The 15368-nt window shown below is 39.2% G+C and overlaps 1 protein-coding gene across 8 annotated transcripts in view; it reads right to left on the bottom strand.

The window, feature by feature from the left end:
• PCDH17 (protocadherin 17) overlaps nucleotides 1-15368 on the bottom strand; it is a 100934-nt gene that overhangs the window by 84905 nt on the left and 661 nt on the right. For 4 of the 8 annotated variants that reach the window (XR_014820040.1, XM_084982453.1, XM_084982456.1 and 1 more), the window contains exon 2: nucleotides 10962-14078. Coding sequence is in view for 6 of the 8 variants with exons in the window: in XM_084982453.1 (XP_084838579.1) it covers nucleotides 10962-13532 (2571 nt within the window). In the remaining 2 variants the exon portion in view is untranslated. Of the gene's footprint in view, nucleotides 1-10961 lie in introns of all 8 variants that reach the window. The other 4 variants (XR_014820041.1, XM_084982454.1, XM_084982455.1 and 1 more) reach the window with 1 other exon arrangement.

Raw genomic sequence — 15368 nt, 5'->3', positions numbered from 1 at the left:
GCCAACAAATACAAGCAAATGTAATCCTAAAATTACTATTTAAGGTTTATCTATAATTTCATTTCATTAAAAATTCATAGAAAATATGTATTTATATTTTATTGAGTCTCTAAAATACAATTATCTTTAATTTAATTAAAACAAAATGAAACAATAAAGGAAAAATAATCAAAATTTAGAAAAAAGGATCACATTGTTTCTTAATTTTCCAGAGCTGTGTGATTTTTAAAGGCTTAACACATAGACATGATATCTGAATTACACAGTTTCAATATTTTACAAACCATACTAAGTAACAGAGTAAAAGATGAAAGGTATTCCCTTACTGACCCTATTTTCTCTTGATACATATACTGTATATTATATATATAAATATAAATACATCTCTGAATTTTTATATACATGTATATTTCTACATTCTGGAAGGCCTGATGCTCTTAATTAATTATAAACCTTTATTACCCTTTTTTTTTACTTTTTTCCCCCTGAACTGGTAATATCATCAATAGAACTCTATAGAAATTTTCATTGCAATAATTAAAAAGGCAACAACTATAAATAAAAATTATCAAATAAACTACTTTCAAATAAATTATTTACCAACAGATCATTATTTCAGCATATTTCTAGAAATAATACCTTACATTTGAACTTAGTAACTTCTAGATTTGAATCCAAGTTCCAGTTCATATTTGATCAGTGATCATAAGACATTACAAATAATTCATATTTTTAAGTGCCCACTATGTATTAGAAACCTGGCTAGTTTTGCCTTAACTATAACAACAAAGATGTGGTCACTGTCCTCAAACATTTTGCTCTGTGACAAATTAACTTCACCAGTAGTTACAACATTGACCCAGAGATTTAAAACTGTTCCGACTTAATAACATTAATTATTTTGTACGGAGATCAATTAGATCTTTATTAAGAATAGAATTTACATACCACAATGAAAAGAAGGAATAAATGGAAATTTATAGAGTGTTAAACCTCCTGTTAGCCACCCAGCCTCAAAACTGGGCCTTCCACTCTCAAGAATTTTAAAATTCTCATGCATTAAGGATCTTTAATCAAGCATCATATAAAAATATTTCCACTGACTTCTGTTGATTAGATATCATTTTATAATTCAAAAGACAACACTTTCCCTTTTTACCTGCTTTCCCAACCATGCCAAGTGGTCCTACTACCATTTACCACAAACTTTAACCAGGCAACAGAGGAGTGCAATGGAAAATATTATCTACTCCTTTGCTGAGATGTTATATGTCAACTTTTCACCTAACGCAAAATTTAATGGCTGACTGGTGGATCTTCATTTCTAGGGATTTCCTATGGAAACACTGACATAACCTTTAACCAGAGCAAACAGAGAAACTCTAATAAGCAGACAACACCAAACCTGAAAATGCATGAGGAACAGAAAGATCCTGGTAGGAATTAATCTGCCATTTTCACACATCTGCCCAAGGGAAGTATTGTAATTGCAAAAATTTACTCTAAGACTGCTGAGACTCGTGGTAATTATGTTTCTTTTTTTTAATAGAAATAGCCACAGGTGGTAACAAATTGGTTTTTGAGATGGGGAACTGGGCATGCATTCTAACCCAAACTACTATGTAATTGTCTTGGTTGTGCAAAAAAAAAAAAAAAAAAAAAAAAAAAAATGTAGAAAACATTGCTCAAAATCAGGACGAGGGGAAGGTTGCCTTAAATGTATTCCCTGTCATTTAGTTTCTCCCAATTTTAGCCACAGTGCTTCATTTGGTATTGGCATGTCTGCACTCAGAGCCACAAAGCAGAATAGGCTTTTGTCAATAACCCTTATCTTGCCTGTGCGTATGATTTCTTTAGTAGGATAGTTTTCTTATTTCCTGCCTTATTATCATCTAGGAATAAATAGTAGCTTTCCTAGAAGGTCAGGATCTGGAAATTTAGCTAATAATTACTATCCGTGCATCTACCAAACATTACAAGTGTAATGTAAGGTTATGAACTACTTTTTTCAAACTATGTGTTCTATTAAAATATTTCCTATGGTTCATATAATCTCTGCTACCAATAATTCCGTCTTACCCTACACTTAGGTTCATGCATGAGCACTGACATATTTCATTGTTCTTAAAATTACAAATGCATCCCATGCTTTCCATGCTAAGTAAGAGTCATCTGTATCATCTCCAAACCTTTCTCAGTAATCAGAAACTTTCCGATTTAATCTATAAGGATTGAAATAAGAGGTTAAATGTTGGCATAAACAAAAAGAAAAACAATTCTTTAATGTTACACAAAGTCCTGCAAAGCTAAAATAATCACAGAAAGAATGCAACCGAATGTCTTGACTTGAAACTATGTGAAGGCAAGTTTGTATGTAATCTTTAATTCTACCTTAATGGGAATGCTAATAATGATGATTGATTTCTCTTTCATTTTGCATGACTTGTAACTCCTCTTATTCACATTCTTAATGCAATTAGTTGATTTGGGATAAACTATATTAAAACAGATGTAAAATTGCCAAAGCCAAATAGAATTTTGTGCCTTAAGAAGACACCATAACAGAAGTCACCAATATTTAGAAGATCTGCTGGCTTCTTGATGACAGAACTATGGAAATCAAAGCAAATCACGTTTCAAGCTGCTCAGAAAGTTTTGATGACTAATATTTATATAAAGATGTATCACTAAGGAATTATCAAGTTTGAACTTAGAAAATGTCCTATTTTGAAGTTAAGTTCTATTTTTCCAAATACTAAATAACTTTTTTTCTTAGATTGCCAAGATTTTAAACATACTTTTTCTCAAGCATTTTTGTTTCTTACTGTTACCTCATCTATTGAAATGGATACCTCAATAAAATTGCACTTTGCCACTTTACACTGTGGCTAGATAATCTCCTTCATAATAACTGTAGATCAATTGCTTTTATAAATATGAGCTCTGCATATGCAATTTCTCTGGTGTAGTGGAAGAATAGCAAAAATCTTTCAAATTCAGTCCTAAAATAATCTCATTATATTCTGGTAAACTACGCTGTGGGTAAAACAAAATGAAGAGTTTGTAACAAGGGATTTTGTATTGGGGTCTGTAAAGAGAAAAGGAATAATGTGTCATAAGGGTTAAAAACTAGTTTTAGGTTTCAAAACTGATACAGGTGTTTGTACTACAAATACGTAAAAATTTAAGAATTTTTCCAAGACATCAATAATCTAAAATTGGATTACAAAAGTAAAAATGAATTTATGACCCTATGACCATTTCTGCCTACAATAAAATGCCTGTTGCAATTCTGCTTTGTAAAAGAAATCTATCAAAATTTAGGATTTATATGTATATTTCAATTTGAGTTTACTGATTGGAGGATATGAAAATTCTAGGCATAAGTATAACCCAATTATTGCTAAACAATGCTTATTAAGGATTCAGATAGAAATACTATAAAGAAGTATACCAACTGTGACTTATGCTTAAATTACATTTTTAAATTACCACCAAAAAAGAGCAGAAGAAATATACCTAAGGCACCATAGTTGTTGGAAAGAAATTAAAGTCACATTGCAAGTTAAATCTGTTATTTTAAAATATATATGCCATTAAAATAGCAATCGAAACTTTGAGAATATAAAGTCATTATCTACGTAATTTACAAGCATGCATCCATTGGTTCTTAAAAAGAGTACATATCTACAAGACAATAATGAATATATAGCTTTGGAAACTTGAAATAGAGCTTTAACGCTTATTCTTTCATATTCCACAAAGGCTGCTCTGCGCTGATAAAGGAAGTAAACAAGAAATTGTCCTTTAATGTGTCCCACTAATTAAAAATCAATCAAAAACACTACAAGTCAAAAAAATAATATTGTTTAGACAGGGTGTATTCCACCAAGCAGAAACTTACAAGATTTTATTCATCTTCAAGTTGCCCATTTTTCATTTAACATAAATACAGCTCATGCTCATTTCATCAAATAGAAACATAAAGAAAAATAGCTCAGATCTTTAAATATTTCAAAATGACTGAAATAAAATGCATTTCTAATACTATTAAATTATTTCAATATATTCCATTCCGCTAATCAGACCAAAGTCTATTTATGCAGATTAGTAACATCTAAAGTTACATTTATCCAACCTGTATTTATCCTTTGATCACAAAGCTTGTTAACTTAAATGGTCTTTTATTGTTATGATTTGTTTTCCCATAATTATGCTGTTTAACTGCCTTATTTTTTGAATAAATATATGCAAACGTGCCAATCATATTTAGCACAGTGAGGCTAGATGCTCAATGAACTGTAAGAGTCATTTCACTACAATAAAACAAACTCCCCAGACTAGATCCAGGGCAGAGCCTACAAATACCAGTTATGAGAATGTCACTAGGACCAGAACAGACAAATAGAATTGTGTCACTTGTGTATCAATAGATTCTCTCAAACACTGCCTGAAACCAATTTTACAGTCTATCCCTGGAAGAACATGGTACACGCAAGTGAAAAATGCCACCCCCGCTGCCACAATTTTGCATCTGTATCATATCTCTCTCTCTCTCTTTTTTTTTTTTTTTTTTTTGCTTTACCTTAAAAATATTAAATTTATACTTCTACAGTAGCAAGGAAGTAAGAGCAAGGTTCTGCTTAGTCACAGCAGGGGATGTTGATGTCATTAAGAACTACTTTATTATAGATAATTTATTTCAGGAGAGCAAAGGATAGCAATGCATCACTGTCAAAGCTAGTGGTGAAAGCTATGACTAACTGTAAAATACTGTGCGCCATTGAAGGGAATTCTTGTCAATGTCTCCTTTCCTAGAATAGGTTGACAATAGATCAGTGTAGTTCTGATGAAGATTTAAAAGTATTTTGGAGGTAGGTGGCAAAAGTCACACCATCTTCAAACTGCTAGGCAAAACGACTTTATGCCATTTTTTTAAACAAATACACAGTCACTGGTTGAAGGAATTTAATACAAAAAAAAAAAAGAAAAAAGAAAACCTTTCCCTAATGGCTTTACTAAAATACGGCTTTAAGATAATGCCCTGTGGGATTTATTAAACAGAAGCATCACTGAGGGGAATACATTCTGGAGTAATAACTAATATCATAATTAGCAGGTAAGAATGTAAGAATGCACCCACTATTGAGTAAGAATGTACCCACTATTGAGTGTATTGCCAGAATGAGCAGAGGGGAGCTAAGTTTCACTTCTTAACTGTCATGAGCCCAGATCTAGTGGCTTCATCTTCCTCCTGTTATTTCATCATCAAGCTATCAGCACATACTCTCATAGTGCCTCCAGCCATCCCGCCATCCTCCCCAAAGAACCAGAAGCTTGGATGAGATTTTGTTTTCCTCTTAATCTACGTAAAACTCCAGCCTACTGCCCATTGAAAGCCAGTTGTTCCTGAACTGCTTTCCAATAGCTGGCTCTGCTTTAAGGAACTTCAAAATGCTTGAAACTTTAAAAGAGTGAGATGATCAAGTTTTAACATATTTTCAAAGAAAAATAAAGGTTTGAGCTCATCCTTAAAAAGAGAACTACCTTTGAACTAAAAAAAGTATAAAAATGGGCTAATGTTTGTGCTTGAGTATTTACATATATTACACTGAAAATATAAAGACATGTATACATGTATACATATACTCTAATTTTGCCAGGAAATATTATTGCTCGCATTTTCATAAATATGGGCAGAGCCAATCTTTACTGCAATAAATCTTTAAAAAAAATATAAAATATTTTCTTAATGCACATATTTTACTTTTATAGATATATTGCTACTGTATTATATTACTTAAGCAGCTCTAACAGTGAAAAATGTGAAATCTGACAATGGTAGTGAAACATGGTAAAGTATTAATATTACATTTTAAAACAGTACTAAATATCTGGAGGTTTTTAGGGCTTTTTCTTTTTAAATATGTATATTTCTTCATCCTTTAATGGAGATGATATTGGGTAATATTTACTTATTTTAACTTTATATATAAATGTGTATCTATGCACCAAAAAAAATGAATAATATGTATTATAACATCAGTTTATAGGGAAAAGTTCCTAGAAAATATGTTTGTTTTTATCTTTATTTGGTGTGTGTAGTTTGATCAGAGTAGTCACAGGCAAAATATAACATTTTAGAACATGCAAATTTTTTTTGCTTGACTAATAAATGTGTTCAATTAGTTAAGATAAGAATTCTAAGGCATACTTCTATGATCCAGTATTTTTCCTGATCACACTCAGCCTTAAATAACATGGAGATGCCAATAATAATATTTCAAAAATCCTCCATGCAGATTTATATATGGTAATACTTATTGAAATTATAAAATTAACTCATATAACTCCAGTAAATTATAAAACTCACTCAAATAATTTAAGTGTAATTAAAAATTATCTTACTCCTACATTTTTAAAAGACTGATAATTACCAGTTCAGTGTAAGGATGATAAAGTATTACCTAGCTAATGCTTTGGAAATGTTATTGAAAATTAAAAACTAACGGAGAAAGATGCTACTACCTTATAAGTAAATATTAAAAAATGTGATTCTTGGAGTTTTTGTTCTATAATAAAAAAGTTATATTTTCTGCGTTTTCATTTATTATAGAATAGGGAAATGCACATAGAAATTAGGCTAGAGCTGAGATTTTCACAGGTGCACAAAACTAAAAATAAAAATAACAGTATATTTAGAAAGATGATAATGATTTGGATTTTTCTTCTCCTAAGAAATTCAAAACACCTTAATCATTGACTTTCTTTTTAGTTAAGTTTATCCCTACTTTATTTGTACTACTTTTAATATATGAAAAAACAGAAAATGTTTTATGATGATGTACTCTTCTTAATTTGAAGTACGAATTAATTCTATCTTTAAAAAAAAAAACTTAAAAAACAAAGACTAGTTGGACAGATTGTCCTAGGGGCAGGCAGTAAGAAAAGGATATCCTTTCCAACTCAGCCTATCATAACCCCTAGAAAGAGGACTTATATCAAATTTATGGAAAGTCAAACTGAACAATCATAGACTAATACTGCAAAAAATTCTTCACAATCATAAATGACAAAAAATTGTTCACACCCTTTGTGTTTGTTACTGAATCTGCTAACATACTCGAGTACGAGGTTTGAAGGTCATGGTTCATCTGAGTCCCACATCAAGAATCCCCTCATTTTAGAGAAGTAGGAATACAGGCAGACAACAGATAAGGTTTCTAGGAAAGATATGTTTTTCTTTCATCTTTTCGTTCTAAGACACTGAGTTTATTGTCTACACTACAGTGCTTTAGTCTTCTATGCCTCAATCTCATTTTTATATATTTGGATTGGCTGTAAGTATTTATCATGTGTTTAATTTGCTTTTACTGAAAAGGCCATCCAGGGATATCAAAAGGATTCTCTCTTCCAGATTAAAGAACCTAATGTCAACCAAAATGTGAATATTTTAAAATTCAACAGTAAAACACTGTGTAAGGACGTATTCTTTTAAAATTTTATTTTGGTAGATGTTATTCTGCTGGCTCAATATATTCTCCTATGACAGCATATTAAGATGACTACATTTTACATGTTAAAAAAAATTTTGAAAACACAGATGTTTAAACAAAATCGGAAATTCTCCCACCAGTGAGAAGTCCCCAGCCTCCTCCCTCTTCTTAGCCAGACCTTCATAGAAAAAAACCTGTTGAAAAGTTACCCTTAGACTTAAATATTTCTTGATAAGCCACAATTAGCAGTTACTTATGACAATTAGTAATGATCGCTGCTTGATTTTAGATTCTCATAATTAACCTATGAAATAGCCCACATGAAAATTGTTCTTATTGAAGTGTGCTTTTATAAATTTGTGCAATAATATATTTGCTTTTCCTAGCACAAAATGTGTTCTTATTTTTCAAAATCACTTTTATAGCTTTCAAATAAATAAAATATTTCATTATAACAATGTTGTGTTATGATTCCACTAATCATAATTTAAAGGCTATTTTAATCATTAGTCAATTTTTAAACACTTCATAGACTGACTTGACTTGGGCTGAGAAACTTGAAGAAAACCCACAATAAAATCCTTTCTCACAAATCACTGTTTCTACACCAGCTCACATGGTTGTTCTGCATCCAATTTCAATAAAAATACTCTTATGACCAAGAACCTATAACTATGAACCTTAAAATTTTATATCCTGTCACTCACACAAAATCATTTGAGAAATAGTTAGCTCCAATCGTGAGTCTTATAAATGCTAAAGTTCCTCAATTTCATATCACCATTCCTTACTAGTGTATCTCAAAACAATGATGGTATTATTTTCATTTTGGCAATGGAAATACACTGGCCACATTCTAAACAGCACACAAGATACTGGAAAATAAAGATAAACCAGAGCTAGCAGCTACTAGTCCAATCGTACTTTGTGGATTAAAATTCTTCCTCCAGAAATAGGCCTGACATTAGTAGTGTGTGTCCTCAGCAGGCTGTGTTCAATAAACACACACTAATAAATGCACTTGAAACAAGAGCATAGGATACCTGAACACCTTAATTTGAACATGTTGCCTCAGCGCAAAGTGTTTGCAGCACACTAGTTTTAAAAAGAAGGAAAAAGCAGCAAGATCACTGTAGTCAATTTACTCTGTTCTCCATAATAGGTACTGAGGAAAACCTGACACGTTCAAAATGAAATTAACATATTATGAACTTAAAAACCATTCCTTATAGGACAGCAGAAACTTAACAGAAAAAAGAAAAAAGTGCCTGTTTTAACATTTTATTTTGAGAATATTTCCAGGGCAGGAGAAATATGGGAAACTGAGCCCCTTTGGAAAAAATTTTCAGGAACTTAAACTTTTTCTGGGTGTTTATGGCATGAATTAAGATTCCAGAAGAAAAGGGATAGCAAGGAAATTTGTCTTTTTGGTTTTCTGCTTAATATCTCTTTCCGTGTGTGTGTGTGTGTGTGTGTGTGTGTGTGTGTGTGAAATTTGCTTTGGTTCAGGTTTTAGTGCTAATGAGAGGAATCACCATTATCATCATCATCACCCTTCCCTTGGGTAATGACCAGCTTCAAGAACAGTTGTGGGGACCCCTATCTCCCAAAACCTCCTGGATCCTTCGCAGCCAAGATTGTTCCTCACTTATCTTATCAGGAATCAGGCTTGCTGAGAATTCTACTGCACAAACTTCATTTTGATTGGACCCTAAGGAAGAATTCAATTCATAGCACTTGAAGTGAAAGATGAAGCATTAACCTTCTGTGATATCTTTTTAGCTGTCAATGGGAAAAATATGAAAAGACATACAACATGTACACTTAAAAATGATCGCAAATGATTTGTGTGTGTGTGTGTGTATTTTACTGTATCTACTTCTAAAGAAATTTTACTGTATCTCCCTCTAAAGAAAACATAAATGCCAGTTTTACATAGTCACAGACTTTCATAGAAACTAAAATTTTTCATGGGAGGAATTTCTTGTTCAATTTCGTGTAGCACTCCAAGAAAATCATGACTACTGGTATATAGAAAACACTGTAAAAAGTGGGATTTAATACTACGATTGATACTTAAGTATTCAGGAGCATAAAGTATGAGTCAGTTTTACAAGGGACTTTATACTATTATCAGAAAATGTTTTACTGAGTTTTGATATTTGTTATACTTATGTTAGAAAGAATAATATTATGAAATTTCACTACTTTAACTATAAAATCATTACTGAGTCAAGTGTCACTAAAACATATTTGCTTTTGCAAAGCACAAAACTCTGAATTATTCTCATTTGTTCCAAACTAATCTTCCTCCCAAAATGTCACTTTTAGTTAATCTCAATATTGAATTTCAAGTATTGCTCATCCAGAGTAATTTGTAGTAACACACATTCATAATAAGCAAAAATTAAGTTTTTCTGTGACACAACTCAATAGTGGATAAAAAGAAACTAGGCAGTAAGTAGACACAGTACAGTCACCTGCTATTAGAGTCTATGGTCCATGCTGGATCAGCTAGTTTTTTTCATATATCGGTAACTTTAAATTATACTATCTAGTATATATTAAATATCACTTAAATATACTGAAATTACACAGTATGCAAACTAAATGTATCCTGGAATTCTTTTTGGCACAACTACCTTTAGTGCAACTTTGCCTCCTGTTTTCAAAAGCCCAGAATAAGTCCCCTCTCCACTGTACTCCGTTCACCCCTAAATGACTACGTGAAACAAATTAGGAGAATCACAGGACGAAGTAAATAAAAACTTCATAGTTATTTGTCATTTTCCAAAGCCAATATTTTTGTCAAACTGTTGAAAGATCTTTACAGCATAATTTACACTTCGAAAATTTAATCTACACTAACGCATTATGCTGCAATTTCAACTGAAGAATAAACAAGCATATTGTCATTTAAAACACTTTTTAAATATAAAACTGATTTGGGGGGGTATATGTGGAAAGGTAGCTCAAACTGACTCAGGCTCTGGGATTCTGACCGGTTGCTCTACTGTACTTCAAGCAGTTAACTTAATATCTGCATATACATTTCTTTCTTTTGGCATCAGACTTTTATGGAATCAAAAAAATTAAAGTGAATTAAATAAAACCATTTTTTTTCCTACTCTAGTAATCCTCTGTTGTGGAAAGAAATTCAGACCAACAAATAAAGTAAAATAAACTATGAATACTGAACCCTGGAAACATTTTAAAACCTATAAAAATAAACTTTAAAAATGCAACAAAAGACATTTACATCTTGTAGATTTTAGACAATTTACATGGGAGGAGCTTTGTATTGAATTTGTCGTACAGGCAGTGGCAAAAGTGTAAATTCTTTTCATTTAAAAATTTTCCCCTCTCCCTGCTGCTGGCACTGTGGCTTGTCCTGTTCCAAAGATTTCAGGACAACTCCCAAACCAGCAAAACAGTGAAGCCCCAGTTATGCTAAAAGTCTCCTACCTGAATTATGGACATCCGAGTGGCTGGGGTCTCGCTCGCATTAGTCCCTTGTCCGGTGAAGCTGGTGTGGCAGCCAGCATGACCCTGAGGGACAGTCAGGTTGTTGGAGGCCGGTTTGAGATACATCACCTCCGACCGAGGTGAGCTCAGGGGCAGGCGGGTCTGGTAGTCGAAGTACATGGGGGAGGTAGCCAGGGAGGGGCTGCTCACCACGTTCATGACGTTCATGGCGTTCCTCTCCTCCACCTCGCTCTGCACCAGCATGATATCATTTTTGTTGATCTTCTTCTTCTTGCCCTTTCCCCCGCCCAGCTGCGGGTGGCTGTACTCGGCGATGCGGCAGTTGTAAGTGCGGATCTCCTTGTTCTCGCGCTTGCACTTGACGGCGATGGTGATCATGGCCGCTAGGAGGATGATGGAGATAGTGCTCAGAGTCACGATAAGCGGCAGAGACATGTCCCAGTGGTGCTGTTCGCCATTCACCCGGGGGACCCCCTCGGGCAAGGAGCCGCTCACCGAGCGGATGATGAGCTTGGCCACCGCAGACAGGGTGGGCTTGCCGTGGTCCGTCACCTTCACTACCAGCTCTACCACCGGTGTCACGTCCTCCCAGAAAGGGTGCAGCGTGCGAATCTCGCCGCTGGATGGATCGATTTCAAACAGGTGGTCGTCATTACCGTCTACGATCTCATATGTGAGGCGCCCGCTCTCGCCAAAGTCGCTGTCAAGTGCGCGTACAGTGCTTACCAGGTAGCCCAGCCCTGCGTTGCGTGGCACCTGCAGCTCAGCGGTGTCGTTCTGCAGCGTAGGCAGCACGATCACCGGAGCGTTGTCATTCACGTCCAGTACTGTCACCCTCACAGTGGCGTTGCTCTCCAAGTGTGCGGGCGCCCCAGAGTCCTTAGCAAGCACCTTGAACTCGAAAGCCTTGGTCTGTTCGTAGTTAAAGGAGCGCAGGGCGTAGATGGCCCCGTTTGTGGGGTTCACAGACACATACGTGTAGATGGACACGTCGCCGATGTGTGAGGGCAAGATTGAATAGGACACCGTGCCATTTTGGCCCAGGTCGGGGTCCTGGGCGAGCACAGAGCCCAAGTACTCTCCAGGGATGTTGTTCTCATGAACCTGCAGCACATAGAGTCCCTTGGTGAAACGAGGCGGGTTGTCATTCTCGTCCAGAATCTTGACGGCAAAGGACTTGGTGGAGTTGAGTGGAGGCGATCCCCCGTCCCGCGCCACGATTGTCACGTTGTACTCGTCCTGTGTCTCGCGGTCCAGCGGGCGGTCCGTCACCACCGTGTAGAAGTTGTCGTAGTTCTCCTCAAGCTTGAAGGGCACGGACCCTCCCGGTCCTCCCAGGCTGCCGCCGCCGCCCGCCCCACCTCCGCCCAGGACCCTGCACTGCAGCTGCCCGTTCTTGCCCGAGTCTCGGTCGGTGACCCTCACTAGGGCGATGACGGTGCCGGGCGGGGCGGCCTCGCTCAGCGCCCCCTGGCGCACGGAGACGAAACCAATGGACGGCGCGTTGTCGTTGCGGTCGATGAGCTTGACAGTAACCTTGCAGTGGGCCGGGATGGGGTTGGGACCTAGGTCTCGGGCCTGCACGTCGATCTCCAGCATTCCATTCTCCTCATAGTCCAGGTTTCCCTTGACACGTATCAGGCCAGTCTTGGGGTCGATGGAGAAGAGCTCCCGCACGCGGTCGGGCACATAGCTGCTGAAGGAGTAGAGCACTTCGCCATTGGGACCTTCGTCGGCGTCGGTGGCATTCAGATCAATGACCACGGTGCCCAGCGGGGCGTTCTCGGGCAGTTCAACCAGGTAGGAGGGTGCCTCGAAGACCGGGCTGTTGTCGTTAGAGTCTATCACCTTCACGTTGATTTGCACGGTGGCTGAGCGCGGCGGTTCGCCGCCATCCAGGGCAGTCAGCACGAGCGTGTGATGGTTCTGCTGCTCGCGGTCCAATGCCTTCTGGATAACCAGCTCTGGGAACTTGGTGCCGTCGCCGCGGGACTTGACGTCCAGCGCGAAGAGGCCGTGGTCGTCTCGCGTAAGCAGATAGGTGCGGAGCCCGTTCTCGCCAGCGTCGGGGTCATGTGCACTGGTGAGGGGGAAGCGGGTGCCGGGGGCCGCGTTCTCTGAAATGTCCATCTCAATCTGGTCTGAGGGGAAGGAGGGAGCATTGTCGTTGATGTCCTGGATCTCTACCTTGATCATGCAGATCTCCTTGTCGTTGGCAAACACCTCGAGGGATAGCTGGCACTTGGCGTTGTGGCGGCAGAGAGACTCGCGGTCGATGCGTTGCTTGGTGTAGAGAAGCCCGCTGTCGGCGTCCACGTCCAGCAGGTGCGGCGCCGAGTTCTCTAGCACCCGGTAGCTACCGGACTTGCTTCGCCCACCTGCACCGCCGCCGCGCTCTGCGGGAGGAAGCCCCGGCTGCAGTCGAGCATCCTTGCCGATGTTGCCGATCACCGTGCCGGCCCCTTGCTCCTCCGGCACCGAATAGTTCAGGTTTTTGAGCGTCAGGGCAGGGGCCCATAGGAGGAAACAGCAACAGATGGAAAGGTACATCCCAGACCGGTGGGGTGTTGGCAGGAGCAGCCGGACTGGAGGGGCAAATGGATGGGTGCGCGCCAGCTTGTGGCCCGGGCGCAGCGTGCGCGCGCGAAGCGAGCTACAAGTCTGTGGGTCCTTCTTTCCTTTCGCTCCCGGGCTGCGGCACCCCGCAGTCTCTCCTTATTCGGTTCAAGTTCCCTGAACCTGTTGATCTACAGCATCCGCACTGGGCGAGAAGCAGCGGCGCAGCGGAGCTGCAGGGGCACAGAGCAAGGCGGCGGCTCCCTGCGGCTGGGGACAAGCCCGGGGCTTTGTCTCTCCCGCCTGGACTTCGGGCGACTCAAACTTGAGCGATGAGACCAGCGATAAGAAGGAAATCGCGTCTGAGAAGGATGATAATGAGCTAAAGAATCCGTAGGTTTTCCTCGCTCCCGCTAGGGCGCTGCAAATCCACTCCTGCCTTTTGCCTCCGGAATACTCTTCACATCGGGTGGGGGAGGGAGCGGGGAGGTGTGTCTCCAGGCAGATCGGAAAGTGAAATCCTTACTTGTTTCTCGTCTCCTGTGATGAAATTGATGGGGATGAGGAACAACGAAGAGAGAGTCAGATATATTTTGAAGCTTCCCCGGAGCCCGGTGAAATGTCTGCTTGCCTCGCGGGTTGGTCTGTTTTCAGGCAGTGTTTTGCTGCATTTAGAGATCTAATCTTGCTTTGCGGGCTGAGGCAGCGGTGGCGGCGGACTGCATCTCCCAGCCAAGGGTTTTATTTTTCTTTTCTTTTTTCTTTTTCTTTTTTTCCCCCTCTCTCTCTCCTTTCCGAGCAGCCAAAGGGAGGGGAGGAAATGCAGCGCAAAAAACTAGTGTCCCGATTTGTAGTTTCCTCCCTCCGCCAGGCTCCTCCCTCTCTTCCTCGGAAAAGGCTCTCCCCCAAGTCAGGAAAGCCACCGCCTGATCAGCTTTTGCGGTGTGAGTCTATTGGGAGAGGGGAAAATATATAGATATATCTCCTCCTCTGAGAGTAGAACACACTCTCTTGAGATTTCTCTACGCCAAGCCAGTAGCCGCTGCTACCATCCCATTCTCTCCCCGCGAGCAAGGACTTCTCTCGATGCAGTTTAATTCCAGTTTGCTTTTCTTCCCAGGCGAAAGGAAATCAACAGGCAACTCATGGTTGGATGTGCAGATTTGAAGGGGGAGGGGGAGGAGGAATAAAAAGGAAGGGGGAGCCACCCTCCCAGTCCTCGCACACACACTCTCCCTGTCTCTCACTAGAAGGGAAACAGTCTCTGCATTCACAGGGCTGGGCTGTCAAGTGCCTCTCTTTTCTTTCTATTCAGCATCTCCTTCCAGTGGCCCTGCCTCCCAGTCCTCTTCATCTAGAAAGGAAAACCTTGGCGAGGAATAAAAGTGGTGAATATTTGAAACGAATAAAGTGCGGGCTTTTTTTTTTTTTTTTTTTTTTTGCTTCAATTTTTTCTATAGTAGGAGGAGTGGGCTGGATGAAAGGAACACATCAAGGTTTGGCGTGATACATTCTGCAGTCTCGCTCTCGCAGTCTCTCCGGGCTACTCGAGAGGGCAGCGGGAAAGGAGCTGCGGCCGCGGCGGTCCAGCCCAGGGCGCCCACCCCGGGGAGCTACCACCCAGAGGCTGCTAGGCACGGGTCTGTCTACACATTATTTCGGGTTCTCGCGGCGCCTCGACAAACGGGAATGACACATCCAGAAATGCAGGTGTTCCGATCTGCCGGATGAGTCAGAAGCAGCGGAACGAATCGTATTCACTCTCGCCTCATGGTCCTCCCTTCACAGACATTAGTTGTTGCTTCTTCCTAACGCTTTCTCTGACTCACT

Source organism: Sus scrofa, chromosome 11, assembly GCF_054392235.1.
Source record: "Sus scrofa isolate SSC_HxYL_T2T_F1_AM1 chromosome 11, Sscrofa_HxYL_maternal_Yorkshire_Landrace_v2.0, whole genome shotgun sequence".
Classification (NCBI taxonomy): domain Eukaryota; kingdom Metazoa; phylum Chordata; class Mammalia; order Artiodactyla; family Suidae; genus Sus; species Sus scrofa.
The sequence above is the reverse complement of the archived record's forward strand: the minus strand, read 5'-3'. Positions and strand labels throughout refer to the sequence as shown.